The sequence below is a fragment of the Musa acuminata genome, chromosome BXJ1-3 (genome assembly GCF_036884655.1).
Source record: "Musa acuminata AAA Group cultivar baxijiao chromosome BXJ1-3, Cavendish_Baxijiao_AAA, whole genome shotgun sequence".
In the NCBI taxonomy this organism is placed as follows: domain Eukaryota; kingdom Viridiplantae; phylum Streptophyta; class Magnoliopsida; order Zingiberales; family Musaceae; genus Musa; species Musa acuminata.
The window spans coordinates 44,182,805-44,208,226 of NC_088329.1; the positions used below are offsets into that span (position 1 = coordinate 44,182,805).

Consider the following 25,422-nt stretch of genomic DNA (forward strand, 5'->3'; position numbering starts at 1 on the left):
ATTGCCCAATTGCCCTTTTTCACTATCGAATTCTACTCCCGGAGCTTGATGGCAAACCAAATGCGATCGTGAGGGCCACCCTTAGTGGTAAGGCCGTGATTGTTGCCTGGTGTGGACTAACATGCGAACTACCACTTCCACGCACCATTGTTCGCGTTGCAACCCCATTCTCCGACTCTAACCTAACAAGACGACCTCCATCCTCTCCTCAACCACCCCATGTCGTAGCTTCGTGATCGTCCGTCGAGGATCTACAGGTTGCTTCACCTAAGGCGCCATCGTAGACTCGGAGGTGGAGAGGCAAGAGTTAGAGGATGAGGAGGCTATGAAGTGCAAATGGGAGGTAGCAAGATCGGGATTGTAGGAAGTGCAATGGGGGCTGACTCGCCACGAACTTACGTCGGAGATACCCCAGCCAGCATCGATGGAGTGGCAAACATGGTGAACCATGAGGAAGTTGGCGCTGTGAATGAGCGCATCATAGGCCCAACAAAGAAAGGTCGCATCTGGCTCGCAGTAGACCACTACTCCATATTTGCGTCATCCTCTTTCTCTCCCTTTGTCTCATCTCCTATTGTCGCTCTCCCTTTTCATCCACAACAATCACTCACGACCCACAACGACGTTATTGTTTGCCAAAGAATATTGAAATTATATTTTTGCTCATCGTTTTCGTACTTTCGTCGATAAAAGCAACGATGTTAGAATAAATGAAACTACATATTTCACTTTCATAATTATAAAAATTTTAATAATCTAGAGACCGAAACATTAAAGAGATCTAACTACACATGATGATTTATAATTAACTCCAAGATCTACAATACTTGACTCGTCAATTTGCTGGTGAGGGAACAGATGCTGATGCCCCTGCAATTAACTGCCCTGTTGTTGCCTATCGCAGCAGAGTAAAAACGTGGTCATAATCAGAATGAGTACAAGATGGATTTGATCGATCATCTGCTATGAATTCTAATGATACCTGCCCTTGCATCAGTGGTTGCACCACAGGTTTTTAGCTATGAATTGTAGTGGTGGTGATGGATGAGGTCTTCTTGCCCAGAATAATTTTGTGGCGGTGGATGGGATCAATCCCATGTTGTTTCTTGCTGATCGATACGATACACTCATCAGGCACATCACTCACTATCAGTAGTCATCAGCTGTAGAACTCGGTTCAACCTAAGCAAGCATCCTTCGTTTAGGAGACTGACATGGACGTTATGGCTGTGGAACAATTAATTTGAGTTCCAATAAGAGATTAGGATTACTATGCAATATACTAACACAAACCAGGTCAACTTTCTCCATTGAAATCAGAAACAATGGTTTTTGAGCTTAATGCATTTGATGCAGGACATCGACGTTCTTGTTGATTCAAAAGTTCATGGAGATCAGAGAGACTTCAGTTAAATCATTCTCATAAAATCATACAATTTAATGATTCAAAATACATAAATGTTCTAAAACCATAAACACATCCAACGATTAAATGCATGGTTTACATGAGTTAGAACTGATAAAATACAGAGCAAAGACTCATTAAGAAGGAGATACATACGATGTCAATATGAGAAATCCATTCATCAGAATCCCAAGGAGGGTAACAGCAGTAGAATGTAGATAATTGCAACTCCAAACTAGATCAAGGGGCTCAAAAAAGTTAAATATTTAGCATCAGAAGAAAAAAGGAAAAAACAATGGACCCAAAATCATCTGCAGCAAGTTGAAGACTTTGGACCTAAAATCTATTCCACATTTTCTTGAACATTCTAAGGCTTGAAGCCATTCTTTGAATTGTTCTAGTAACATAAGTTATCTTGTTTCAGCAAGTTTAGATTAATGATGGATTGAAACTAAGAAGTAATTCTATCAGAACAATGAAATGGTTACACTGTTCACAGGATGCAGTAAGACAATGAAACTAACTGATCATATCCCAGTAGAGGGTAGAATGAGGCATAAGCAATCACTCTTTCCCACTAATAGGTTTCTTGAGTATTTTGAGTCACATCAATCAAGCACTGGCAGGAAAAACTTGAGTTCTATAACAATTCGTGTAGCCGAAAAAAAGAAAAAAGAATTACAAGGTTCTTCTAGCTGAATAAGATTATACACATGAAAAGTATTATTCGAATCCGAAAAACATGAGAAAATAAACTTGACCACAACAAAAGCAGAGTTCCCAGCCATGCAAATTTTGATCTTTCCAGTATCAAAACCTATGAACCACAAAGTACCAAGCAACAAACTTAATCACAACCACTGCAAGGAAACAAGATGAGACCATTACCAACAGCATTGATATACTTATCAAAATTTCAGATGTATCAGAACCACTACTCGATTTCCTTTAACATATAAAACTATGACTCTGTGACCAGTCTTGATGGGACATCATTAGAGAAGTCTTCATTAAAGAACATCCATCTGATTCTGTGTCACCAAGATGCAAAATATTAGACCAAGCATGAGTGATAACAACAAAAAACCTACTATCCAGAGAAGCAGAAAAGAAAAGGAGAATGCTCTAAAGAAGCATATATTATCTTAATAAGAGAGCATCAAGTGCTTTTAGTACATCATTAACCTTTTTATCTTGGTAAAGAAGCACAAGATTCTTACGTAAATCCAGTGGTACTAATACAAATAGCAAGTCAAAGGCACATGAACTGGCTATTCCCAATAAATCATGAAGAAATTTGCTTCAGCTATTGAAGGTTCAAGTGCTACATCAAAATGCTCACCATAATGCTGATGAAAACATCAGAAAGACAAGAAAACCAGTACTTCAAGTATTGTGTGTGTGTGTGTATATATATATGCAAAAAAGGAATTCTTTTCTTCTCCATCAATTCAATAAACAGTAAAATCAAAGTAGGTTTCTAACAGAGTTAAAATGTGCAAAAGCATTAAAGAGGAGAAAGGTGCATCCTGGAGTTTCCAAATATACACTAAGATAAAATACAGGTACAACAAAAAGACAAGAAAACCAGCACTTCCAATATTTTTATCCTGAGCAAGAACATAATTCTCTTTATCAGCATAAAAGAAATTTTAATATCTCCATCAATGGAATAGACAATAAATTCAGAGTCCGTTTCAAACAGAGTTTAAAGATGCAAAAGTTTTAAATAGGAGAAAGGTGCAACCTTGAGCTTCCAGATTCACGAATATACACTGAGATAGACAGTGCCAGGTTTTGCTGCTTTCCAGCTTTGATGAAGTTGCATCATTGAGAAAATTCACATAAGTAATTTAGGTGGATCAACATATTTGTTCTAAAAGATCAAAGATGACAATAAAGACTTCTAGTGAAGTTCCAAGTATTATCTATACAGTTTCCATTATGAAATGTTGTATATGTAGATAACTCAATGCTTCTATTAGAAGATTCCGTTGCAATGTAAAGACAGTGACCTATTCAGAAAACAAAGAAGTAATGAAGAAAAACTACATGGATCAACAGCATGGATGACATGAGGGGGGGAAAAGGAAAAAGAAACAAGACAACAATAGCAGGTATAACCACTCCTGCACATAATTGTAAAGCTGCAAGCTTACAAAAACTCAGCCCCTTCGTTTCCAAAGGATTCCTAATTGTTTACAAGAAAAAGCAATAAGTGACATATTGCATGACAGTTCCTTCCAACAAGCATATTCCTAAAATGTTATATCCATTTTCAGCAGCCAGGAGTCGTGAATTTCAAAACATGCCAGACTTCTGCATTATTTCTAGAAACTACAAAATCAGCTCTGTTTGTAAGATAATTTTAACAAGTTCACCTCAGAAGAGCAAAGATTCTTCTTCGCATATGAAAAAAGGAGAGATAAAGAGTGAGAGAGAAGAGAGGGGGCAAGGCAGTTTGGTCAAATCACTATCCAGATTTTCATAATACTTCTCATGCCAATAATTTACCGATATCAATCTTTTTGTGATTAATTAGAATTGCCTCAGCTCGTAAAGCATGTAGACTTGATCATTTTCTTCATTGTTTAACCAACAAAGTAGAAGATCATGCAATTCAAGAAACAAAAAGCAAACCACCAAAGCAATTATGCAGAGAAATAAATTCTTACTGGTTTGCAACCTAAAATTTTGAAATTGATTAAGAGGTTTATCTCTCACAGTATACAGAAATTTAGCTGAAACTAACTTCAGGAACCAGAAACAAATGGTAGCATAATAGTTGAGTCTCATATCTAAACTCATTATCTTGTTAGTATAACTGACACGATATCACATTAACAATAGTCCTTTGATTATTGGCATTGTTGAAGTATTTTAGTTCTACTCAAATCAATGTAATCCCTACCTTACACGAAAATTTTGAATTTTGCTAAATCATTGCGTACCCTGTGTATCAAGTTTTTGCCTTACATTCTCTTAAGGAAATTAATCTTAACATTATCTCAAGTAGCTGAGTAGAGCTTGTTTAATTTCTTGCATCCCTCTATTAGTTTTCAAATTTTGTAGAGATTACATTCAATCAAGAGCTTTTCTTATGCCACTGTCCTCAAGTTGCTAAGGAATTGTCTCGACCCGCTTCCCGTAAGATTGGCAATTACATTGGCTGTCATATTTAAGTCAGCAAGCTGTGTTTAAACATTTAGTATTTCTTATTGAATTGGCAGTTTAATGAGTTGCCATATGTGGTCCTCTAAATTATGGTATATAGTTCCTAGGCATCTTAAATTGAATTCACAAATGTACGATGAACACCATGGACAGCTAATCATCATGTTCTTATGTGTGGTGAACAAGTTCACCAAGGCAAAATAATTTCCTGATCACATAGATAGAAGAAACAGATCTAACAAGCACAAGATGAAAGTCTGACCAAAGAGCCACACTCTACTAAGAAGGTAAAAAGGTCTCGGACTAGAAAATTTACCTGAGCTTATCTCCTAGAACATGCAAATACATCAAGCAATCCACAACAATTCCACCATGTTGCGTGATGCACAACCGGTAAGGCACCAGGCGACACCTACATACATCCAAGTGATTCCCCAGTCAGCACACTAGTTTAGTTCCATGAAACGAGTATGGCAAAAGTCAACTTTAGCACCTCAGCAGTCGGCAAATTTTCAGCTTTCCCAGCAACACAGCGGGCGTCGCCACTCTCACCAAGCTGATCGACAGCCTCATCCGCATCAGGAAGCGGCACTTCTTTCACTCCGCCTGAAGTCTCCTCAAGAACCTTAGCAGCAACCTCATCAAGACGTCTATCCTCTTCAGCCAAAGCGACAACCTTTTCAACAAGAACAGCCGATTCCTCGGCTACTTCCTCATCTTCCTTCTCAGATTTAGGGAATTCGACAACCACATCCTCCGATTCAGCGAAGGACTCGACCGTAGTGGTATAAGCTGGTTCCTCTACAGCAACGGGGGACTCAGCTTCAACTTCCTCAGCCAAGGCCACTCCTTTGCCGCTCTCCGCTGTGCTATCAAACACAACAGCATCAGATCCTAACAACTCCTCGGCAGATCGAGAGCGATGGTGATCCTGAGATGACGAAGACGAAGAGGAAGATGTCGGGGATCCATCGTCGCTCTCCTTGCTGTCCTCAGCCGGCATCAACTCATCGCTATGCCCACTATCTGAAGAATAACCAGATAGAAACGAGTTCAATAAAGAAAACATAGATACGCATAAAACCAACATCAAAAGGGCAGAGAAAGAAGAAAAAGAAGCCACCTTGAGAAGAAGGATCAGCAGAAGGGAGGGCCATCTCCTTCTTGCGCCTGGCCGCCTTCCGCTTCTTCGCACCAGACGGCATGACGATCGATCGATGGATCCAAATCTGTGGATGATGTACTCTTCTTCTCCCTCCTCTTCCTCGAACTCAAAATCAAATTTTTCGTGTAGCAAAAAGGATCAAGAATCAAGAAAGCGAGGAAAAGTGGGAGCTTAAAGGGGGTTGTGGTTGACGGTGGTGTAGTTAGGAAGGGGGAAGAGATTTAATTGGGAGGAAAACAGGGGATGGGCGGGGAGAGCGGGAGAATTGGAGTCAAGGAGAGCAGACAGAGACAGGGGAGCGGGCCTACTGGCGTACAGGTGGTGGTGATGGTGGTGGTGTTGTCTGCCTTCTTTTGTCTTGTTCTGTTCTCCGTTCGCCTCTTTTTTACCACCTCTCGAGTGAACTACACGAAGTCGAAAGAAGCAAGGGAAAGAGGGATCGCAAAGGAGAAGACGAGTCCAGAGACTTCCCTTCTCTTATATTCCTCTGTGGTTGTTCACAGCCCCTTCTGCTTCAGAGAGAGAGAGCAACGAAGAGCGGAGGAAACCTTTGGGCTTCAGTCTTCCCTTGTCTTTTTCTTTATTTCTTTTGTCATAAATATTTAATATGTATAGTTCTCAAAAATTAAGATAGAATATTTATTCCACCAATTTTAGTATAAACAAATTATTTAGATATTATAATATATTCCTTCGGATATCTAAATCTTTCATAAATATGGTATTTTTTCTCTTATACATTCGAATTGACCATTACTATTCTATTATGAGTGTCAATATGTTTGTAAAACATCTATAAATATTTCAAACAATTCCATTGATTATTGGTCGATTAACATGAAAAGCCACTGTTTTGAAGTTTCTCTTGTGCTCAGATTTTTAATTTTTATCTTTATTTTATTAATACCTAAATAATTTTTATCATTGTCACTTTCTTCGAATAAATATTATCAGTTACCACTATCATCCGATCGTGATTATCTTTGGCCCTTTATATCGTAATACTAAGATCTATCTCATCATGTTGTCTCTATTATTTGTTTTCTTATCTTTACTACTATGAAAGAGATTTATATAAAAATAAGTGACTCGAGACCTTTCTTCGTACCCATAAAGACATGATCACTGTACTAACATTTGTCTATACTCAAAATTATAATATGAATGATCCATCGAGGTCTAATTGAGGGAAAAAAGGTGATGGAGTTGAAATAGAGGACACAAGCGATAAAAAAACCTCATGATTGGATGAAGACGATCATCACATACAAAAGGCGACTACGATTGAACGAAAGCAACGATGATGATGATGGGTGAAGTCAAACACAAATAAAAGTCGCTTGGGGAAAAAGATGCCGATGATGAAAGATATTTAAGATATTAGAGAAGACAAAGTACCAGATAAAAAATAAAAATAAAAAAGATGAATTTTTTCATCAAAATCTTTGATTATTATTTGACTTGCTGTATCAAATATCCAAAACAGATATACAAATAAACTTAAGCCACGTCAATGGATCCAAATACATATCATTAAATTAAATGGTTGATGTCCATGAGATCATCATCTTAACCACAATTTTCACTTAGTTATTTTTAAAATATATCTTAATATTTATTTATTAAAATCATATATATATAATTTTCAGATGATTCGTTGGGTGTGCATGCTGTCACGAGGGTGGTGGCACACTTGTGGCCTCGATCGGCGTGCATGCATATCATTTATTGAAAGAAGAGGTCGACCTTGCTGTATTATTGTCCCCTCATGATGGATGAATGGTCGTACATATATGCATACATGTACTTGCGCAGTTCCATAAAAGAATAACATATCTCCCTCCATGTCCTAAGTCAAGACGTTGCATGACCCACACGCTAATTTGAATCCCACTCTCCTACGATGATTTCGACATATAGGAAAATATAGTTTCATAAGATGGGATCGGAGGTTCCCAAAAGCTACCACATGGCATAACGTGATGATGTACGTACTGAATCATGCCGACACTATACAAAAATGTATAAGATAGAAATATAAAATAATATGTTTCATTAATATGAAAATATATGTTTTTTTTTAAGAATCATGATATGATATTTTGAATGTTGTCATCTGATTTCGATTATCATTTCTAAGTCGAGTCGAGTGATCGATTTGATTTGGTGTTAACCTTGTTTATGTAAAGAGATCTAATGTCATTCGAAATACTCGATATTATGTTAAACTTAAATTATTTTTCTTATATATGTGTTAAGGGTAATCATTATCGATGTTTGAATCAACCCAACATGATCCAAACTCAATGGCATATGAGTGTCTAAAGTGGCTCCGTGATAACTCCGAAGTAGCCTTGAGGTAATACTTATATCAAGGTCGATATCGAAGAAGATTTTCTGATTTGATTTCTTCGATGCTCAAAATAGTTCGAAGTCTTTTCTGAAATATGAGTTTCTTTATCCAAAGGAGAGCCTTCTAGCATAATATCCAAGGTTGATTTTTTTACCTGGTCAATGGGAGGATAGTTTGCAACCGCTCCAATATCACCTTTTGACGTTTTATCCACATGGGTTGTAAAGAAAAGACAAGCCCGAATGATCTTCCTTGGACTATTGTCCACAAGGGTAGAGTGGGGATGATTAGTATCTTTTCTTCAAACACTAACCTCCATACGACGAAAGATGTCGGATGATGATTGACCATCAACATGAAAATAATTAGTCTATTTAATGCTCATGTAAGTTTTTTTACTTGGATGAGGAGGAATTAAGAGATTGAAATTAACCCTTTGGTATTATGAGAAAATTATTTTATAATAAACTGTATAATAAATGATAAAATAATTATTTTCCACTAAATTCGATGCAAATTTATAATTTTCTTTAAGAAAATAATTGCATTTCAATTAGCATATATGAGAATACTATGAACGCAATAGGACTGCTTCTTCTGATAACATGGAAAATATCCACCTCCACAAATTTGCAATCATTCTCAAGTAATTGAACCATTTGGATTTACCATCAAATTTAAATTGATGCATTAAAAGAATCACTAACCATAGAGCAAGAAGAATTGGACATGATAGCCGAAGATGCATAAGAACATACAAATCGTGAGAAAGAAAATGCAGCAAAAGTAGAGACCAGAATCATGGCTCAATGTATGATGGCTTCACATTCGAATGGTTAGCCCATGATGAACACCAGGGTTGAAGGCCCATCCTCCAACCCCATATACCCATTATCCTGTCATATTAACTTCAAACCAAAAGCTTATCTCTACTTGTAATCTTCAACATGATTGATATATATATATATATATATATATATATATATATATATATATATATATATATATATATATGATTTTCTTCAAAAATATTTTTGTTATTTTAAAGTGCCTATGTTTTTGTTTTCTCTAGATAATATCTTTTATTTTTATAATCTCATAAATACTCTTTTCTTCCCTTCTCGATCTATTGCCCTTATCACATTCGTCCCATTGATACCATCCGTTCATTGCTTTCGCCCTCTATTATGATTATGAGGCCTTGTTGTCATTGTGTGATGCTCTTCCCCATCTATTGTGCATGTTACCTCTATCCTCTCCTACCACCGTAAGATCTCATTATCTTTATGTAACACCCTTTTTTATTGGTTGCAATCATTATCTTTGCTCATTGAGAGGGGAGGGTGGTGCAATGAGTGAGGAAAGGGATTGACAGGCAAGAGATAGAGGTGACGTGTGTGACAGGTTGGAAAGAATACTACACATAGGTGATAAGACTTAGAAATAAAGGGCAGAGATAATTGATAGAAAAGGGTTACGATGTTAAGGAGGCAAAGACGATAGAGACAATAAGGAAGGGAAGAGTATTTATAAAATTATATAAAATAAGAGATACTATCGTGGAAAAAAAAAAACAGAGGATATTTTTTGAAAAAAACGAAAAAGGAAAGCTTTTTTAAAGGAATTCACTCATGTGTATATATATGCAAATGCATCAAAAGCATTTGTTATTGACATCATCGATTGCATCATGTCGGGTGATATACTATTAGATTATACCAAATAAAAATCGAACGAATGAAAAGTCAAAGAAATCCGAGTTCACATTCAACGATCAAAGGCGACTCACCCGACTCGACACTGTTGGTGCCACCGCCTCTCTAGAAACTCGACACCTGTCCTTCTCCCACCTCCTTTGGAGTGCAACGCCTGTCCACCCACGTAGCATTCCACATCCTTCCATGTCCGGCCACCGGTGCCACGAGTCAACTCCAGCTCAATCCATCTTGCAGATCCTCCATCCCAAATCTCGATCCGCTGACTTCCAATCTTCCGCCATAACTTTTGGGCCCGTTGTCTCTACATCGTGGAAGTTTCTCTTTGAGGCCTTCAGCGTTATGATGATGCATGCAAGACCGTCATAATCTCACCTTTTTGTGACATACCATTAATCTCGAGTTGTATGTCGAGATTATTCTAATAATAATAATAATAATAATAATAATAATAATTATTATTATTATATTTTTGCTTTTAATTTTCTTACTCTATGGGAGAACTGAGTCTTTATGCCACGTCAACATGGCCGGGCCCCGTCATTATGCGGCAGCTAACGCGGTGCCGAAACGAGAACGGAATTCCTTTTCACACGTGATCCGAGTTGACTCCTGTTTCTGCCGAACGCCAGTCCGAAAGACATCAGAAGTCAACTCTCTCTCTCTCTGTCTCTCTCCTTCTGCCCCTTTTCGCGCCTGTATATATTGCTCTGCTCTTTGTTGAGATCCGAAGCCATCCCCTTCTTCTTCTTCTTCTTCTTCTCCAGGATAGACAATGGTCAATAGACAGTGGCGTCGCGGCCAGACCATCGGCCGCGGCTCGACCGCTACCGTCTCCCTTGCCGCCGCCTCCCCCTCAGGCCACCTCTTCGCCGTGAAGTCGGCCGAGCTCTCTCTCTCCGCCCACCTGCAAAGAGAGCAAGCCATCCTCTCCTCCCTCCACCACCCGAACATCGTGTCCTGCCTCGGCTTCGACGTCTCCGCCGAAGCCCCCTGCGCGCCGCTTTCCTACAACCTCTTCTTGGAGTACGCCCCCCTTGGTTCGCTCTCCGATTGCATGATGAAGCACGGCGGCCGCTTAGAAGAGGCTGCGATCCGTTCCTATACGGGCGGCATGCTCCGCGGCCTCGCTTACCTCCACGCGAAGTCCTTCGCGCATTGCGACGTCAAGAGCCAAAACGTCCTGATATGGCCGGACGGGCGCGCCAAGATAGCGGATCTCGGGTGCGCGCGCTCGATTGCGGGGGACGGCGACGCGGGGCGGCCGATCGCGGGCACGCCGATGTTCATGGCGCCGGAGGTGGCGCGAGGAGAGGAGCAGGGCGCGCCGGCCGACGTGTGGGCGCTCGGGTGCACCGTCATCGAAATGGCCACCGGGAGACCGCCGTGGCCTGATGTCGTCGATCCGGTCGCCGCCCTGCACCGTATCGGCTTCACATGTGACGTCCCGAAGCGCCCCACCTGGTTGTCGGACGAGGCCAAGGACTTCTTGGACAAGTGTTTGAGGAGGGACGCGAGAGAGCGGTGGCCGGCGGAGCAGTTACTGGAGCACCCGTTCGTGGCGAAGCCGAGTACAACTAGCTGCTTATCTGAGAGTGCTCTCGACCAGGAATGGATCTCCCCAAAGAGCACACTGGAGCAGGTCTTATGGGACTCTGTGGCAGACGAAGAAGAAGAAGACGAAGAGATGGAGGTGGAGGAGAGGATTCATCAACTGGCCACGTCCGGCTTTCCGACCGCCAACTGGGCACAGGATGACGATTGGATCACAGTAAGGATCAGCGAGGAGGAATCTACTGCTGTTCCAGTAGATGGTGATGAAGACAACGTTGGATTTGGTGTTAATGCTCATCACAGTAATGCTGTAGCGACGGCAGAGGAGAGAGAATTATGTACACCTGTTAGATATGTTGATAATGAAATGTGTTCTTTGATTATTTGAAGCGTTTTCTCTTTTATATACACAGCTTTAATTTGGTTATGTGCTCGTCACTTCCAAGAAGCCACGGGCTTTTTGGGGTCGGGGAACAGAGCTTATGGCCATTAAAGACGCAGCTCGCTAGGTTGCAGGTCGCAAGAAGATGCCCATTAACAACAATTACTACCTCAATCTATTAATCTCTCTCCTACATGCGGTGGATGCAGCTGGAGAAGCGTCGGTGCACTCCATTTACGACAACTTTTTGACGGCGCCGTTTAAAGATCTTATCAGAATCCAGCTGTGTCTGCGCATAAATTCTGTTCTTTTTCGAGAAGGAAACATGAGAAAGATCACTAGATCTGCATTGGAATCTAAGAGATCCAATTGCAAGTAAAATGTTTCTCCTTAATCAAAGTCGATCGCTTTGTCTCTGTTTCAGATCTTTCATCGCGACCTGGAAGACATCAAAATGGTGTGAAATCGTTCGAGACTTGAAAGCTTGATCGGCCCTACTCGGGGACCAAATCAACATGGCCTTCTTCTAGATTTCAGTTCATCTAGAAGAGGGAGCAGATGGATCCTAACCAGAAACAGAGCAGCTTACCGACTCCGTTGCCGACTCGAAGACGTTGCATGCTCTTCAACCTGTTGACTTTTGGTCGATTGTTTGCTTCGGTTGCGTTAGTTAAAGAAGGGTTTCAGAATCTTCTTCCATCTTCTTTTCAAAGTTGACTTTTCATTTGAGGCAGCGGGAGGTCAACGAGATGTCAGCGAAGCAGGTCGTTTGGTTCACATCCTTATCCCAAGTGGCCGACGACTTGCTCCGAGTTCGGTCAGTTGCCACGGTTGATTACCCTCGCGCCAATTGCTCGAGTTTCTTATTTATGCTAGAGATATTTTAGTCTCTTGTATGAGTTGACAAAGAAGAAAAGTCTACTGTATCCATATCAACCTGAACACTCTTCTCTTCACCCCAACTTGGGTTGGAAGGTTATGACAAGTCAATGGAAATTGCCAAATGCCAAGGAATTCATGACCAAGCACAGCAACATTAAGAATAATCCAAGTTTGGGCAATTATGCTATAATGGGCTCTTTATGTTGCTTTTAGGCTCACATAAAGTCTGGTGTTTGCCTTTACCTCAGTGTGTGATCTTTATTCAGAAACATAATGTCTTCAATAAACAAAAGAAGATTAAAGATGCATCAAAAAAATTTTAGTAGATTATGCTGCTAGTTTCTTAGGTCAACTCTGCAGTAAAACTCTGGTTCTTGTTCAAGGTAAGAGGCAATTCCATCAGCATGTTCTACCTCATGTTGTCTCAGTGGCTTAGTCTCAAAACTACCAGAGTACTAAACATGACAGAGTAGTTCTTGCTCTCCTCGCTGTTTGAAGTAGCGGCCATGTTCTACCAAAGTCAACTCTGCTGTTTTCCAGCTCTACCTTGTCTCATCTGGTGAGGACACAGACACAGTCCTACGGCTGTACTAAGGGAAGGCAGTGTTTGGGTTGCAAGTCTACTTGTGTTGTGGGTTATGTCCGAGATTTGAAGTTTGGCAATCACATTAAAATAGCTTTAATGCTTGGATTCAATAGAATCAACCAAACAAAACAAAACTCAGAAAGGATTTCTGCCTATTTCACAGTTGAAGAACATGGCCATAGAGTCTTTGTCTCCCATTCTACAGCCTAAAACTTCATGATCTTTATGGTCGTTGATGTCCATATATTTCTTGGTGAGCTCTGGCATTGAGCTCAACCAAGCTGCCATGACCACTGCTGCTTCAAGGTACAGCCAAAGAACCTCCCGCCAGCTGACCCAAATTGTTAAGACAATCCAGCTTCAACTCTGCAGGACAAACAGGTGGAGATACCCTAAAGACTTGCAGCTGCAACAGGACAAGGTGATAGCAGGGCACAACCTGTACAAAACTATGAAGTCTGTACCCTTCATGCTTAATACTGTGTCTTTAACCAGTACCGTGATATCTTTTTGTGGGCAAAGCAACAGGCCAAAGTGGCCAGTGCCAAATCCCTAGGGTGTCTGTGACTGCTGATATCTTTTCCCCACCCCCACCAGCTCCATGGATTCTAACCTTCTTTCTCTGAAGCTTTTGCCTCTCTAGCCCCCCTAACCAGGGTTAGATTATTCCCAGACTCGTCTTTATGCCGAGGAGAGAAGCTTTGGAGAGGATGAAAGACACTACCGTGGCCACTGATGGCAACTTGAATCACAAACACTGATGCAGTACTCCCTCCATTATCCTTCTGCAAGCAAAGCAAATGCCTGCTGCAGTTCACTCATCTGAGATGAAGTATCCTTGCGATGAACAGGACCTTTCTTCGGGAGGCTCTTGCGTTCGAGCGGCTGAATCACCCGGGGGAGGTTCACGGGTCGGTCCCAACACGTCAGCCGAAAAGGGCCACGTGGGGTCCAACGCAACAATAGCGATGCTCGCTGCACGCGCATGCTCGGGTGCACCTCCGCTTGCTGCTGCCGCTGCTGCTCATCAATGGCGCGTTGGTCGTCTCCTGTTCAAAATTTTCGTCTCCTCTGCTGCGCTTCTTTTACTCGCGCACGTCTCTCTCGATCTCATCGGCATTCGCGTCGGTCGTCCCGCTGCGCTTCACACACACACACTCTCTCTCTCTCTTGCCTTTCTCGTAAACGTAAAAGAAAAAGCGAGCAGAGAGAGGGGGTGAGAGAGAGAGAGAGACAGAAGCAGAGAAAAGAACAAGAAAAAGGAATAGAGGAGACAGACTCGAAAGCAGAAATAACAGCTGACACTCTTTCTTTGCCCCCCTCCCTTCCTCTCTCTCCTCTATTTATTTTCTCCCCCACCCTTTGTCTCCGTCACTCACCAGAGATCCCAACCCAAGGAGAGAGGAGAAAGAAAACAGAGAAAGAAGCAAAGAGAAGAGGTGGGACGGACTCACCAGGGTCTCTTCCGGAATGTGGTCAGCCCTCGGGACCTCTCCTTCCCCAACAAGGAGGAGGAGGAGGAAAAGGTCAGTGCACTGTTGCTAATCCTCTTCCTCTTCCTCCTTTGTCTCTTAAAAGATTCTTCGCGTAGAGTGGTGTTGTTTTTGTCATGTCGTTAAGGGTGGGTGGGAAAGAAAGAGGAAGGAGGCGGCTCTCCTCTTCTTCTTTCCTTTGCTTTTGATGCTATTTTGCTTCCTAGTAAGTATCATGATATGTGGTATGAGTGAATCCCTCTGGGGAGGGAAGGGACTTGTGGGAAAGAAACACTGTGAACTTTTGGTGGAGCTATTCATGTGAATGACCGCTGATTTCTCTTCTGACAAAGGTGAATATGTAGCAGGCAGACATAAAAGGAGAAAGAGAAGATTCAAGTGATCGCAAATGATGAATTTGCTGATCCCAAAAGTTTTACTTCTGTGGCCAACCAAGATGAGAAACCTGTGGGCTGACAGATGATACTTTGCAGTAGGAAGGATAATGTTCTTCAGGTTGAACATTGCATCAATTGATATATCATCTTACCAAGATGAGAATGATGATGCAAAATTCAAATATTTATCTGTATTTTCAGTTTGATGGATGATTCTGTCCAATGCTGATGAAAGCTAGTTAGTACGTTGTGATAGGTCAGCTAGAATTGATCTTGATAAACTTGTGGGAATTGTGACAGAATTGTTTTCAGTGGAAAAGCAAAGTGTGGAGAGGCCATTGCTTTGACTTGTTTTTAAGGCCTATCTTTTAGAGGTTGACTGCTTCTAATGGTTGTAGAGAAGAAGGAAGCTCTCAAGAAACTGGAAAATTGGTCTTCAGCAGATGGGTTGATCAACATAGACAAACCTTGCTGATGATGATGAGGGAGAAAGAATATAAAAGGCAAATGAAATATCAAGGGCATTAAACATAGTGATACATGGGACCCTAATGTCTGACATAACTTCCACAATAGTTGATGAGCTAAACACATTATGGACTTTGAGGAATGCCTTAAGATTTTGGAAGTTATGTTAATTTTGGAGTTTTAGGGAGAAATAATTATTTCCACAATAGTTATTTTCAAAGAATGTACAAAATGTGCTTATTACATTCTTCTACTACTTTGTACAAAATAAAAAAGAAATTATATTTCTTTGAGTGAAGGCAAATTTGGGTCAGTACATAGAAGCTATTGCCTCTTTGGAATGATCCTACTGAAGAGCTGGTAAAAGTCATCCTCTAGTTACATTATGTACTTTGGTTTGAATGAAGGCCCTAACATTATGTACATTCTCATTTGTGCTAAATATTTTACGGTACAAGGAATGTATATGTTTTATCATTCATACCTTAATAATTGTCATCTGGTGATTATCTATGTAGAGCTATGAAAACACTCAATATCTACCAATAATCCTTGTTTAAAGATTAAGCTTGTGCTTACCCTGTTCATAGCAATTGGAAGCAAGGTTTGCCATACCGGACTGTACCGCCTGGTACGGGCGGTACGTACCGGTCCGATAGGCCAGCGGTACGCGGACCACTCCGTACCGTACCGACACTGTAGCAGTGTACAGTGCTCGGTACACGTGAGTATACCGCTCGGTACACCTGGGTGTACCGAGCGGTATACCGTACCGTACTGGTACCGAGCCCGGGTCGAAACGCCGGTACAGTACGGTACGACGAACCTTGATTGGAAGTACCTTTATTAAAGGATGGGTCGATATCTTCTTTTACTAGGACATCCACTAGTAATGTTTTTTGTTCTTTGTAGTTTCTGATGTTGAGCCAGACAATTGAATGCCTCCATAACTTATTATTCTTCATTTCTAGGTACCAAGATGATGGTGATCCAGGCAACAACAATGTGCTCCTGCAATAAGACACCAAATTCTCTAGTCCTTTTGATTCTATTAGTCAACATGAATTAGATAAGGACATGCTTGGAGAACTAGGGAATGAAGCCATTGGTCCGCAAGACATAAATATTTTGGGTCATTATAAATGACATTTCTCATCTCTATTTCTAGTTCAGTTCAATGACATTCAGTTCAGTTCAATTCTCTTCCTTGTTGGTATTTACCTAGGTTTATACTTCAGTTCAATTCTCTTCTTGGGAGATGAATGCTGACAGGTAGCAACATATATCTTCACAAAAACCCAAGGTAGAATTCGGCCATAAATTCTATTCAGAGCAAAAAAACTTACTACACATGCCTTTACAATTTGATTTGGTGCATGTACTTCTTATTTATATGATATGAATGAATGAACATGCACATCTCCAACTTGCAGGGTTTGCATGTGTGTATCTTGTGCTAATGCCATCAGAGAAAATCAACAAACAAGTCCTATCTAATGTAAATGTTTTGTTACCTCAAAATATGTAGCTGTAGCGACTTGAGACGTATAATTATCTGTTGTTATCTCAACATATATTTCCTGAGACAAATGCATATACAAAGCTGTGTTGTTGAGAACTGTAGGTAACAATTGTTGTAGAGTGTCTTAGTCAATACAAGAGATTTGTTAACTCACCTTCATGCAAGTACAAGCATCTACAGCTTCTGGCGACCAAGGGCTTCATGACCTCTTTGACGATCCACCACAGCATGCAATATCCAATTGATTGACAGGTTCCTTTCAAGTGAGAGTTCTGAGTCATTGATCAGATAATACTTGCAGAGACAACAAAAGATGACGAAGACTATATATCCCGAATAGGTTTTATGCTTGCAAGATGGACCCCGAATAGCTTTTATACTTGCAAGATGGACAAGTCTATACATTTGTTAAATAAGGCCAGAATAGATAGCACGATAAATTACAATGCCCATCTAACTGGTCCGAACTGGTTCTTCTTAATACACACGTGAGAAGAGTAGAAGAACTACAAGATTCGGCTTTGTGAGTCAGCATGTGGAGTCAATAATCATTCTGTCTTTCAGTTGCCTTAAAATGCTACAGTTCCTGCATAACAAAAGAACAGGTCCAATATAGTCATGCATTTAGACCATGTAATCATGCAGATATTATATCATTTATCGCAGAAAGGATGTTCCTTGATTCAGAAGTCAACAAAAGGGAAAGCATGACAAACATTTGATATATTCAAACACCGGTCAGATGGTTTATCAACTGGGAAATCTTCAGCTACATAAGTAATAAATGTCTCCACTCTGTCCTTGGGCGGATACACTTGTGTTACGAGACTGAAGAATATACCACAGTGTCTTTCAAGAGAAACAATTAGTGCCAAACAAGAGTTGTCAGACAAAATGATATATAGGCAATATCTTCTAGGAGAATATACCAAGCAGCAATCATATCATGAAAATGTGCCAGGTTAGAAATCACTAAAATTGAAATAAATAGAATCCTTTTCTGAGAATGATGACTTCATATTAAGTAGAAGATCACTGAAAAAATTTCCATCCCCAGATACAAAATTTGAAAAGAAAGCAATTGGAAAGTGAAGGCAATTGAGGTGAGGTTGAATTGGAACAGTGCATATGCTCATTTTTTTTCATCACATAGAAACATTGCAAAATGGCCATGAACAGCTGCATGATGCATAATGGTGGTAAATCGATGACACTGTAGAATGAGCACAATGGCATAATTACTCACTGTGAATGCATAATAGCCACAAATAACCAGAGATATACTTGCTTGTGGATGCCTTGTGTATATATAAATGAACTTTTGCCAATGTTTACTCTCATTTTATGTCCGAAACAATGTTATCCAAATTGCAATTATAGCTATTACTGAGTTGATTTAGACTGTCCAGATCATTAATAGTTCCATTACCCAGTTCACCAGAGTTTCTAAATGTATGTACTTTCTCTTAGCAGTAATAACGCAATAGACAGAATAGTTGCATCTAAGAAAGACATTTTTCTTCTAAATACACAATGACAAGTCAAGACAAAGAAGTCACCTACATCTATGGTTAGTATCTAAGAGAACTGGAATAAACACAGAAATATGAGACTGTGATACTAAAAGTATCAGCCATGTTAGATATGATTTGATTTCAACAGATTGATGCAGAAGCAAAAAATTAAGACCACCTTTGCTCACAAAGATTTATCCTATTCCGTCATTTCAGTGATCTTGTAGTCTTAATAAACTTGTTTCAATGAATCCAACTTGTACGTAGTAAACAAAAAACATGAGATGGGGAAATTTAGGTGAAATTACCAAAAAAACAAAACATAAAACTGCAAAAAGACGAAAGCAGAATGCATGAGCTAATGTAATGTTACACAAATCTAGGAAATTCACTCGTTAAAATACTCTCACGCAGGATGTTAACCAGTTAAAGTAAAATAAAATTTTGATACATGCGCTTACCTGCTTCACATTGGTGAAAACTAATCACCATCAGCAGGTAACAAGTACTCATCACCATGGCCCTCAAAGCTAGCAGCCGAAGAAACAAGTGCAAGGGTGTTCACTGGCGACACTAATACAATCAATTTGAGAGTTATTAGAAATTATTGATCAACAGACAAAACTACAACTTTGAAATGTGTCTTACCCTCTGTTTCATCTCCTATCCAATCTTGTGCACATATCAAGCATTCTACAATCACTGCATCGGTCGCACTTAAATAGTGATTTAATGATCTCGCTTCACTGTCTAACGGAACTACTGAAATAGGAATTGCTAAAATATCACGAGCCATCATAGAAAGAGCAGGATATTTGGCAGCATTATATTTCCACCAAGCTAAGATATCAAAATTGTCATCAAGACTTTTTGAGGGATGAACAGCTTCCTCCAAGTACATATCCAGATCAGATCTTGCTGGATGACCTGATGACGTCTCTTTAAGATACTGATCCAACCCACGTTGTGTGTCAGATAGTGTGACACGAGAAGATTTACATTCTGCACCATTCCCATGGTCAGCACCATCATAGCTACTACTATTTCCACCATAGGAGGCTTGGTTTTTTGAAGAATTAGCAGACTGGCCTATATATTCATTGTACAGATTTACAAAGCTGTCACGAACATTATCGATCTTTGTCTTGGCTTCAGATGCATCATCATAAATTCGATTGAAGAAGTATTCAACTGGCTTCATCTTATATCGAGGATCTAAAACAGAAGCGATTGCCATTGGCATTCTAGTTAAATCCCAATACTGTTCAAATTTCTCAAGCATCTCTTTGGCCATTGATGCAACAAAAGGCTGCGGGCTACTGCACCAGGACTTCAATAGCAAATGAATACCACACATATCTCTAAAAAATAGATTGGAAGTTGGGACTCCTGCAGCAGAAAACTTGACCATAGCATCATTGTAAAGCACTTGTAGACACCCAACAATAGCTCTAACATCACTCCAATCCTTCGGTGAAAGAAAGCATGTGTTTTCCACATCATTCTCTGCTAAGTTCTTAAAAGCCTCTTGATATTGACATGCAGTTTCAAGCATGAAGTATGTTGATGGCCAACTAGCTGGAGCATCAAGAACTAATGGCTTTTGTGGGATGCCCATTTGCTCGGCATCTTTCTGAAATCTTGCTAGCCTGTCTTGTGAGGATTTTACATTTTGCACGCAAGCACGGACTCTATCAATGATTTCACAAGCCAATTCGAGGCCTTTCTGGACAACAAGATTCAGCAAATGACCACAAGATCGGGCATAGAATAGATCACCATTTGAAATAAGGAAACCCTTCATACGAAGGGATCCAAGAAGCTCACTTGCCACTAAATCACTGGTTCTACAATTGTCGAGAACTATGCTACATAGCTTCCCATCAATATTCCACTCCTGCAACTTCTCCAATATAATTTTACTGATTTCTTGTTCCTTCTCTGGACATCCGACATGAGCAAAGTTAAGGATCTTCTTCTTAAGCCTCCAATCATTATCAACATAGTGGCACGACACACAAGCATACTCTACATCCTCATTCGACCTCCACACATCGACATTGAGGCTGACCCGAGAATGTAGCCTGTCTAGTACTTCATGCAACCTCAGCCTCTCATTCTCGTACATCTTCATGCAATCTGCCTTCACGACATCGGCGGACACCAATTTAAAGAGTGGCTGAAGATTCCTAACAAATGTCCTGAAGCCGACATGATGGACGATGTTGAACGGATACCCATGCAGAATGACCATGCGGGCGAGATCTTGCCGGCTCGCCTCCTGATCAAACTGGGAGTGATCGGAACTCAGAACACCCTCACTCTTGGCGTCGCTCGACGTGAGGACGAGCCGGCGGACGACCAGCTTCTTGCGCTTGATCCGCTTGGTAGATGTGCAAATCACCAGGTGGTTCTTCAGATGCGTCGTCCCACTCCGGCTGCTCGCCGTGAGCTGCTTCTTGCAGTGGTTGCATACGGCGACGTAGCTCCCATCGGCCTTGCGCTCCTTAGTGAAATCATTCCAGACCAATGATCGCAACTTCCGGGCTCTCGGATTGTGAACGGCAATCGCGTTGCTTTCATTGGCGTCCATCCTAGTCGACTACGGCATATACTCGATCATCTACAGCACGATCATATCCATATCTACGAACACGATGATACACCATATAAAGAAGAAACATCAAAGAAAGAAGCTTACTTGGATTGGAGAAAATGAACAACGATCATATGACAACCCGGTAAGAATTGCATCGAACAAGACACGAGCTCGATGGTATGTCACCAGAAGCAAATGGCTCGAAACAGATATCTTCGAAGCCCTAGTCGGAGCTCCGGAGGAAGACGGAAACGACCCTCGATGTAAGCGATCGAACGCCTACTTAGGACAGTCTTGGGGCGGGGGGCGAGGGCGAAGGCGAGGAACAGGGCCGGGCGGGGCGGGGCGGAGCGGAGTTAGGGTTTCGGTTTCGGATGGGAATGGGGGATCGAATCGAATCGATGTGGGAGATGAATAAGCGGATCGCGTTGGTATCAAACGCTATCCCGAGTTAAATAAGATGGGTCGACTTATATCGGTGGTGTTACCGGGCCGGATCGCTCAAGATACGAACTCGGGTCCGATAATTAACGGATGCGGATTATCTTAGGAAACCGGGTCAGATGTTGGATCTTTTCATGTTGTTGGTTACGGATTATCCATACTCGACCCGATGCTGACTTTGAAGTTGCTGTTGAACGCTTGATTCAAGTCTCTTTTGGGTTTCGAGAGCGATGAAACTATGCGGCGACGGAGGCGCCACCTTCCACTCCCTCCTCGCCGACTACCGCTCTCTGCTCGCCCGCGGTCTGCCCCCTCCCGCGCACACCTTCCCTCCCCTCCTCCGCGCCTGTGCCGCCTCCTCCTCCGTCTTACTCCCCCTCGGCCTCGCCCTCCACCTCCACGCCCTCCTCCTCGGCCACTTCCCCGCCGACCCCTTCGTCTGCTCCTCACTCCTCCACCTGTACTCCTCCTCCGGCTCCCTCCCCTTCGCTCGCCGCGTCTTCGACGACAGCCCACTCAAGTCTTCCGTCGTCCCCTGGTCCGCCCTCATTGCCGCCTACTCCCGCGCCGGCCGGCCCGGAATCGCATTCTCTCTCCTCCATGACATGCGCCAGAGCGACGTCCGCCCCAACTCTGTCACCTTCCTCTCCCTGCTCCCGCTCGATCTCGTTCCCCTCCAATGCCTTCACGCCTCCGTCGTCCGCCACGGCTTCGAGTCCGACCTCGTCCTGGCCAACTCCTTGGTGAGCGCCTACGGGAGGTGCAGCGTCGCGCTGGCTCGGAGGCTGTTTGATTCAATGCCCCTTAGAGATGTCATCTCGTGGAACTCACTGCTTTCCGGTTACTCCAGGATCGGTTGCGTTCGGGAGGCGTTCGATTTGTTTGCCGAAATGAGAAGCGACGGAATTCACGCCGATCATCCAACGTACGCATCTCTGTTGTCCTCCGTCGTCAACAGCAGCGATGGAGGAGGAAGAGAGGGGTTGGTTCGTTTAGGCAAGTTAGCCCATGCGGCACTGTTAACATCTGGGCATGAACTGGACGCCCACGTCGAGACCGCGCTCACCGGCATGTACTTGAAGTTTGGGGTCTATGGCGACGCGTTTCTGCTCTTTGAACGCTCGTCGGACCGGCGGGACGTCGTGTCGTGGACCGCCATGATCTCCGGCCTCGTCCAGAGTGGTGCAGCTGACAAGGCACTGATAGTTTTCCACCAGATGCTGCGGTCGGGACCGGCGCCCGCGGCTTCGACCTTAGCCAGTGCTTTCTCAGCCTGCGCGCAGTTGGGGTCGTCCAAACTCGGAGCTTCCATCCATGGTCATGTGTTCCGGCAAGGCTTGCACCTGGATGTTCCTGCCCAGAATTCACTCGTCAGCATGTACGCAAAGGGCGGTCGTCTGAGGCAGAGCCTGTACGTGTTTCAGGCGATGGAGGATCGAGACCTCGTGTCGTGGAACTCGGTGATCTCGGGCTGTGCTCAGAACGGTCATCTGGTTGAGGCCTTCTTCCTTTTCGGCAGAATGAGGGTGGAGTCGCAGAAGCCTGATACGATAACTGCGGTTGCGCTCTTCCAGGTATGTGCCGCCATGGGCGCGCTTCACCATGGCAAGCTGGTTCACTGTTTTGTGATCAGACACGAGATAGATCCGTCCATCGCCCTCGATACATCTCTGGTCGACATGTACGCGAAGTGCGGCGATCTGAGAGCGGCTCTGAGATGCTTCGCGTCGATGCCAGAACAGGATCTCGTGTCGTGGGGTGCGATCATCGCTGGATACGGCAGCCATGGAATGGGAGAATTGGCTCTTCGAGTGTACAAGGATTTCCGCAACAGGGGAATGGAGCCGAACGATGTCATATTTCTAGCCGTGCTCTCGGCTTGCAGTCACGCAGGGCTTGTTTCCGAGGGCCTCAGGATTCTGAAGTCCATGACAGAGCAGTTCAGCTTGAAGCCCAGTCTCGAGCACTGGGGATGCGTCATCGATCTCCTGTGCAGGGCCGGAAGGTTGGAAGAAGCGCTGGGTTTCGCGAACACGATGACGCCGAGGCCCAATGCAGATATCTTGGGGATGCTTCTTGATGCTTGCAGGACGAATGGATTGGTGTCATTAGCGGAGGCGGTGGCGAAGCAGATAGCTGCACTGAGGCCGGATTCTGCCAATAGCTACGTCCAACTGGCTCACAGCTACGCCGCGATGCGAAGGTGGGATGGCGTGGGAGAGGCGTGGGTGCAGATGAGAGAACGAGGGTTGAAGAAAGCACCGGCATGGAGTTTCGTGGAATTGAATGGGATCATCACCACATTTTTCGCAGAGCATCAGACGCACTCTCAGCAGGATGAGATACTCTTTTTGCTGAAGATGCTCAACGGCGAGATGAGAGAAATCAGTGGAAGCTCCGCGTATCGGCGGTGGGAGAGCAGTATGTTGGATTTTGGGGGCGATTCAGGTGAGATAGGTGACAGTTGCTGGTCTGCGGTTGCATGAAAGAGCAAGCAAACAGTTACTCGAGAAGTCATGGCAAATGCAGGCTTCGAGATGAACATAAGATACGAACGCCCTGCTTCAAGGAAAATTGAGAGGACATTGGATAAAGCAGTGGCGAAGCTGTGGTTTTACCTTTCTGTGCCAACCGTGCAATTGAACATTAATCGGCTCATCAGAAGCATCATTTGATGAGAAGCCAAGCACCATTGGAGAGTCATACTACAAACAAGGCTTGCCCCACGAGAATAAGAACACGGGTGCCAAGAAACATAAGAAAATAGGTATCAATGTCTCTTGACGGATTAATTATATATTACTCATTGTAATTAGTTAACTTTAGTATTATGTTCTCTATAATTTTAAAAGTTATATTGATATCTTTATAATATTTTGGTCTATTTATCTTAATATTATCGGTTTTATCAACAAGACACGAAAATAAAATATAAAAAAATATATAATTTTAATCTTTCAGTTGGTGGTGATGGACGATGATGCTGCTGGAGTCACTGATGGTTGTTATGGATGAAAAGAGCGACAACAAGAGATGAGGGTCGTTCGGTAACTACGTCAACAATAGGTATGATGGTGTCCTCTGCGTCGACGACGTACTCAATGTCGAATTCCAAGACTCACATTTTTCTATCGTCGTCGGATACCTTTGTCGGAAGCTCGACAATCACTTGTTGCTAGCCTTCCCGAGCTTCCCTTTCCTATCGACGACAACCGTGATGAGTATAACTCCTCCGACAAGCCTTCCATCTCTTCTTTTTCATGCTCATGTTGAAATTGGTGCAATAGTGGGGGGGGGGGAGCAATAAGAGCTCTAGCAACCCTAAGCTTCGGGTCGAGCGATTCACCCAACGGGTTAGTGACGAGACACTCACCATCTTTGCTATAGATGTTACGACAGTCACCATCATCTGCATCGATGTCGATACAATTGTCGAGCGACGGTGCTATACAACTACATCGATGTTGATGTAGATGTCGAGTGGCGAAAGGATCACTTGACATTTGCATTGACAACCCTTTCACTGCTCGATAACTACGTTGATGTCGACATAAATGATGATGGCTATCGCGGTGTCTATGATAATGATGGTAGTCGCCTCATTGCCAACCCATTTGACAAATTGCTCGACCTGAAGCTAGGGTCGTCGAAACTCTTACCGCTCCTCTCGTTGTCGCACCAATTCCAGTATAGACATGAAAAAGAAAAGAAGTGGGGACTCATGAAAGGAGGAAATCTATTCATTACGATTATTGTTAACCAGGGAAGCTCTAAAAGGTTGGTAAGCAA

General features: G+C 42.5%; 4 protein-coding genes and 1 long non-coding RNA gene across 8 annotated transcripts; 3 read left to right on the forward strand and 2 right to left on the reverse strand.

Moving 5' to 3' along the window:
• Positions 1-2,025: 2,025 nt before the first annotated feature.
• Positions 2,026-6,255, reverse strand: LOC103979955 (uncharacterized). 2 transcript variants are annotated; one of them, XR_671288.3, is made up of 5 exons: positions 5,703-6,255; positions 5,073-5,605; positions 4,896-4,991; positions 3,153-3,216; positions 2,026-2,436 (listed from the first exon to the last, which is right to left on the reverse strand). XR_671288.3 is itself a non-coding variant. In XM_009396228.3 (4 exons), exons 1-3 carry the CDS (start codon positions 5,782-5,784, stop codon positions 4,902-4,904), a joined length of 705 nt encoding a protein of 234 aa, XP_009394503.2. In that variant the 5' UTR covers positions 5,785-6,253; the 3' UTR covers positions 2,026-2,436; positions 4,896-4,901. The 2 variants fall into 2 exon arrangements, 1 of the variants encoding a protein (XP_009394503.2); XM_009396228.3 differs by lacking the exon at positions 3,153-3,216 and having other exon boundaries at positions 5,703-6,253.
• A 4,230-nt stretch (positions 6,256-10,485) lies between these two features.
• On the forward strand, positions 10,486-11,855 carry LOC135638211 (mitogen-activated protein kinase kinase kinase 18-like). Its single transcript, XM_065151231.1, has one exon. It carries the CDS (start codon positions 10,588-10,590, stop codon positions 11,752-11,754), a length of 1,167 nt encoding a protein of 388 aa, XP_065007303.1. The 5' UTR covers positions 10,486-10,587; the 3' UTR covers positions 11,755-11,855.
• Positions 11,856-13,744: 1,889 nt separating this feature from the next.
• LOC135633630 (uncharacterized) lies at positions 13,745-16,752 on the forward strand. Its single transcript, XR_010495075.1, has 2 exons — positions 13,745-14,742; positions 16,526-16,752. It is a non-coding gene; the product is annotated as an uncharacterized LOC135633630 (long non-coding RNA).
• A 626-nt stretch (positions 16,753-17,378) lies between these two features.
• Positions 17,379-21,618, reverse strand: LOC135581187 (zinc finger BED domain-containing protein RICESLEEPER 1-like). 3 transcript variants are annotated; one of them, XM_065143328.1, is made up of 4 exons: positions 21,292-21,618; positions 19,239-21,192; positions 19,052-19,154; positions 17,379-17,662 (listed from the first exon to the last, which is right to left on the reverse strand). In XM_065143328.1, exons 2-3 carry the CDS (start codon positions 21,181-21,183, stop codon positions 19,072-19,074), a joined length of 2,028 nt encoding a protein of 675 aa, XP_064999400.1. In that variant the 5' UTR covers positions 21,184-21,192; positions 21,292-21,618; the 3' UTR covers positions 17,379-17,662; positions 19,052-19,071. The 3 variants fall into 3 exon arrangements, with proteins under 3 accessions (XP_064999400.1, XP_064999381.1, XP_064999391.1); XM_065143309.1 differs by having other exon boundaries at positions 19,052-19,163; positions 21,292-21,617; XM_065143319.1 differs by having other exon boundaries at positions 19,052-19,163; positions 19,239-21,213; positions 21,292-21,617.
• A 204-nt stretch (positions 21,619-21,822) lies between these two features.
• LOC135633622 (pentatricopeptide repeat-containing protein At4g04370-like) lies at positions 21,823-24,517 on the forward strand. The gene has a single exon (XM_065143305.1). The coding sequence runs from the start codon at positions 21,864-21,866 to the stop codon at positions 24,117-24,119; it is 2,256 nt and encodes a 751-aa protein (XP_064999377.1). The 5' UTR covers positions 21,823-21,863; the 3' UTR covers positions 24,120-24,517.
• Positions 24,518-25,422: the final 905 nt, after the last annotated feature.